This window comes from Schistocerca nitens, chromosome 1, assembly GCF_023898315.1.
Source record: "Schistocerca nitens isolate TAMUIC-IGC-003100 chromosome 1, iqSchNite1.1, whole genome shotgun sequence".
In the NCBI taxonomy this organism is placed as follows: Eukaryota; Metazoa; Arthropoda; class Insecta; order Orthoptera; family Acrididae; genus Schistocerca; species Schistocerca nitens.
In genome coordinates this window covers 1,189,902,214-1,189,907,552 of record NC_064614.1, presented here as the reverse complement: position 1 = coordinate 1,189,907,552, position 5,339 = coordinate 1,189,902,214, and the positions used below count along the sequence as shown (strand labels likewise).

Here is a 5,339-nt window from a genome sequence, read left to right as displayed (position 1 = left end):
GGACCTGACATTCCACGCTCCGATCCGTAGAACGCCAGTTTCCTTTCTCCTGATGACATCCTCTTGAGTAGTCCCCGCCCGGAGATCCGAATGGGGGACTATTTTACCTCCGGAATATTTTACCCAAGAGGACGCCATCATCATTTAATCATACAGTAAAGCTGCATGCCCTCGGGAAAAATTACGGCCGTAGTTTCCCCTTGCTTTCAGCCGTTCGCAGTACCAGCACAGCAAGGCCGTTTTGATTATTGTTACAAGGCCAGATCAGTCAATCATCCAGACTGTTGCCCTTGCAACTACTGAAAAGGCTGCTGCCCCTCTTCAGGAACCACACGTTTGTCTGGCCTCTCAACAGATACCCCTCCGTTGTGGTTGTACCTACGGTACGGCTATCTGTATCGCTGAGGCACGCAAGCCTCCCCACCAACGGCAATGTCCATGGTTCATGGGGGGGATCATCAGATAGACTCGAAAATTACATCATAATAGTTTACTCTGTGTACGTTCTGTACAAACCACTTGTTTTGCGACGCTTCGTGGAAGTTGCTACGTTTTTTGTCCTTACAAAGACATACGGTTTGATGCTATTATTCCACAGTCTATAGATCTTTGGTTTGTGGTTTAAAGGAGGAAGGAAGATTGGGTGTAGCGGACCATCCACACCGAGGTCATTAGAGACGCAGCACAAACTGGGATTGAGTGAAGGATGGGGAAAGAAATCGGCCGTGTCCTTTCAAAGGAACCACCCCAGCGTTTGCCTGGAGCGGTTTAGGGAAATCACGAAAACCTAAATCTGTATGCACGGACGCTGGTTTGAATCGACGTCCTCCAGAATGCTTGTGCTACCCATTGCGGCACCTCACTCGATTGGTTTGTGGTTTGTTTTAATAAAAAGAAAATAGTACTTTTCAAATGGTTTATTTACATGCAGCGCAAAATAAATACAGTCAGAGATGAGATGGTGCTATGATAATGGGCTGTCTACCAGGCGTAAGACAGAGCAGGGGCGCTGTAGGACAGGTGGGCAACGGCGGGGGCGGCGGAGTACGCCACTCCCAGCAGACCGTGGGCGGCGACGGCGGGGGCGGCGTAGGCGGCGGCGGGCGCGTAGGCGGCGCGGGCGTAGCCGTAGGCGGGGGCGGCGTAGGCGGCACGGGCGTAGCCGTAGGCGGGGGCGGCCAGGGCGTCGTTGCTCACGCGCACGTCAGACTTGGTGACGCTGGAGTAGGGGGTGTCGATGGTCTTGGAGTAGGTGGACACCTGTCCCAGGTTGCCGTAGCTCCTCAGGATGTTGGAGTGCTGGGAGGTGATGGCCGCGGGGGCGACGGCGTGGGCGCCGTAGGCGGCGTAGGCGGGGGCGCCGTAGGCCACGGCGGGGGCGGCGTAGCCTCCCAGGTAGCCGGCGTTGGCGACGGCCAGGACGGTGGCGAGAACCAGGAACTTTAAACAAAAGGGACGGCGTTCTTGGTAAAGTTGTACGAGGCAAAATCTTCAGTCTGTTCAATAACAAATAGTTACAAAACTAATAAGACCCAAAATTTTAATGGCAGGAAGTGAGCATTCTAGACATCGTTTAGAATTGATTAGAGGACAGTCGTCGTAAATAAGAGAGAGACAATGCTCCTATGAGAGTGTGACAGTAAATATCTCTCGAACTCCTTACCATGTTTACCCTAAAGGGAGACTTGGCTGCCCAAGCTCTGCCCAGTTGTAGATTCAGAATCTTTTTCAGCCAAATGCCAGTAAAGCTGTGGGGTTTGCAGTTAAAATATTTCCCTTAGAACCAAGGGGAACCTCCCGAAGCCTTGATCAGAACAGTGGAGGGTGGATAAGTTGCTGGAAATATTTTTTGTTCAACTCTGGACAATATCTGCCATGCAAAAGATGTAATTGTATGTGGAAATGTAGTTGTTTGTGTATGCATCGACTTTATTCTGTACACACTCGAAGTCGATGACCTATTTGGAGCGAAATGAAATGATCATATGGCATTACTGACAGTCTGAGGTTGTTCGTCTGCCTGTTGCAAGTCTTTCTATTTGATCCCACATTGGCGACTTGCAAATGACACTCCTTATCTGTAATTGCACATGAGTGACTGATGTACTTTATGTTTTCGTAGGAGAAGTTGAAGTGAATACAAGACTCATATTCAGGCAGGGGCATACTTCAAATTCCAACCCAGTCATCAATGTTTATCAGTCACCATAAATCTCTTAACGTCCTAAAACTTTAAATTCCCATTTTCCCTAGCACTCTGTTTCTCAAACTTTCGTCGTTAGTGACACATAAAGCTCTATTCCTGTATTTGTTTTCAAATTATAAACCTAAGTGGAGCTGATATTTGAAAAAAATGATCACTGTTGTGGTGTGGTTAGGTAAACGTACAACCTATACTTTCTATGAATGCCTAGAACATTATAATATTAGGAGCGACATTTATTCATGAACACAGCTTCGCTATGGAAAAAAAGTAAAACGAATGCTGAGCTTTATCGTATAGGAAAGAATGCTTTCACACCGCAGGAGGTACTTGCTGTCAACATATTACTGTCGGAAAAGTAGATTACTAGTGAAGACTGCAGCGGTGTTCTTTAGGCTATATCGTGTTCGTGATGATGTATCTCACGTTTCAACTACCTCCAGCCTATGAACCAGTGTCATGAATCACTGATATGGGATCTAAACGAACGTTAAGCTCACTCTTTTTCGCACTTCAGGATATTCTATTTCATTTGTGAGATTGTTCAAGTGATTTTCAAAATGAGAAGAAATGAACAACAGAGTGAGCTTAGAACTATGTAACAATGTTGTCAATCTCTGTTTGTAAACTCTTCATAAGTAATAGTCATACAGCTACTTTGTTCCTGTTTTAGACAAAGACAACATATTTTCCCAGAAGTCACCTAAGCGTAGAGCAGGTATTCTTCCGCAGTTACAGCAAGGTGATTTTCCAACTTTGGTTCAGATATGGCCCTGAGGAACATCAAACTACGTGGCAAGATTTTCATTACTGTTTTCACCAAACGTTAGCACTTGATATAGCTTCAGCAGTAGAATGTCATTTGCTGCGAGAGTAGTTCCGCAAATGGGTATGCAGAAGGTGTAGGAATGAGGGGGTAAGAAGAAGAACGGAAGAGAATTAGGAGACAATGTAAAATTACCATACTAAGGTAGGAAATTCTTCTTCCTTCGTTCCTACAGAACGTTATGAATTGTTTTGTACTGAATCGGAAAATTTTGTAATATTTTTATATAGACTCCTCTTTTGCCATAAAACGGTATGGTTTGTAAGAAGCCCTTAAGTTGAGCACCACAATGTTGTCTTGTGGGTGTATCGAGTAATGTATGTCAATGAAACCTACCGTGATACTCTCGACTCTTAACTCCACCTGCACACTCCATAAATCGTCTTATAGATGGGAGTCTCATCCCTTAAAAAAGGAAAAAAATAAAAAAACGATCCCATGATAGTTCGTGCTGGACTGATAATCATCTTGAAATATTCCCCGCCCAATAGAATGAAAAACTCATAACGAGCCGCCCCAAGGCTACGTTCTGTCTCTACTATCCTCCTTGACAAACAGCAGGGGAAATGTGCTCTAAAATAGACGCTGCTGTAATGATCTAGTCTCAGTGACAGAACAATGAATTATAGTCTTATCAGAGGCGAACAAGTTTTCACAGTGATTCAAAAGCAATCCGGGTAGTCACAACGTGAATAAATCCCTACTGTAGCTTGATGAATGTTGTATAAGTTCCTCGGACGTTCTGTGGCAATGTGATCTGAGCAGAAGATGGATCACAGTTGGCTGAAGTTCTTATTACCAATACAAAACGAACGAACTTTTTGATTCTGTAGCGCGTTGGTTTAGTGGTTAAGCATTAGACTCAAATCTAGTGCTCCTGCATTAGATACCTTCTTGGAACTGCGAACTTTGCTGATTCTTTCCGCTTCATCCACCTGTGGCAATGATAAGTTCATAGGAGAAATGCCGTTAGAAACATAGTTCCGAATCTGACTGTAATTAGATTGTCCGTTTGGAGGACTGAGGAATGGAACTGCACCTTGCCTAGTACAGCGCTGTGATGTTCAAAACAACTAACTTAGTTGCCGCATAAGTTTGAACAAAATTGTCTTTGGTTTGCGAAGTAACTGCAGTGTATTCAAGCTGTACTTGATACATAAGGTTGTGAGGGGAGGACGGATAAAGGTCCTTAGTCATCGTCTACGCCAGGTAAGGAAATTGTGTGTGTGTACAGAGCGAGGGAATTTCGTAAATATTTTCAGTAGTGACGGACATTTCATGCCAATGGAGCTGCATCACGGTATAAGGTATTCCAACGTTTCAGCCATCCTCGCAAATGGCCTTCATCATGGGGACGATATACAAAGCATCAGCCTGATGATGACCACATGAAGTGGGGTCCGAAACGCCGGAACAGTTTACACTAGTGCTTCGTCACTCTGCCAGCGCGTGTACTGCCTAGGGCGCGTGGTACTCACTTTGTACATGGTGGCGTCGGCGGAGCGCTGCGTTGCTGGTCTGGTGTGGTGGAGAGCTGGTGGGCTGTGTGTGCCTGGAAGGCGGCCGGCCGCCGTTTTATAGGCGCTGCGCCGGTGGCCGGACAACGTTCACGCCCCCCCGCACCGCAGCGGAGGCGAGCAGCCGGTGGCTGGCGCATTTCCATAGCGCGGCCAGCAGGGACCTCTGTTTTCGCAACAGCCCGGGCGCCCTTTTTTCTTTTTTTTTTTTCTTTTTTCACTGGTGTTTTAATATCGTTCGATGATCCGATAACGCACATATATTCTAATACGTTGGTCATTATTTTGACAGTCGTAGAAATTCACGTTTAGCAGCTATTTGTTTACTCAAAGATATATTGTTGCGAGATGTGTATTATGGAACTGTTATTGATTTGTTCGCAATCTATATGGAAAAACTATCCGATAAAATATAATACGAACCTGAAATTAGCCTTCGTAAACAATAAGTATTAGCACAAAACTAAGTTCAGGAAAAGCCGTACTCCCGAAACACTTAGATCCAGGAATTTAGAAAATTAACTGAAATACCTGCACAAAATTTTACTTAGGGCAGACGGTATGAAATTTGATCGTAATATTCAGAGAACACAAGAGAGAAACAGATAACAATCAAGCCACCATTTTTGACACGCCTCAAAAATGTAAAATAAGAATTCGACAAAACTGAAAACCCGCTACAAATTCTGCACAAAATACCAAAAGTCAAATCACGAATACCTTGCAGGAATGTGAAATATACATATACACTAAGGCTTATCTCCTAGCTACACAAAATGAACAAACCGATTTC

The 5,339-nt window shown here is 44.8% G+C and overlaps 1 protein-coding gene across 1 annotated transcript; it reads right to left on the bottom strand.

The window, feature by feature from the left end:
* Positions 1 to 981: 981 nt before the first annotated feature.
* LOC126239382 (cuticle protein 67-like) lies at positions 982 to 4,563 on the bottom strand. The gene is made up of 2 exons (XM_049947856.1): positions 4,508 to 4,563; positions 982 to 1,440 (listed from the first exon to the last, which is right to left on the bottom strand). Exons 1-2 carry the CDS (start codon positions 4,514 to 4,516, stop codon positions 982 to 984), a joined length of 468 nt encoding a protein of 155 aa, XP_049803813.1. The 5' UTR covers positions 4,517 to 4,563.
* Between the last annotated feature and the right edge of the window lie 776 nt (positions 4,564 to 5,339).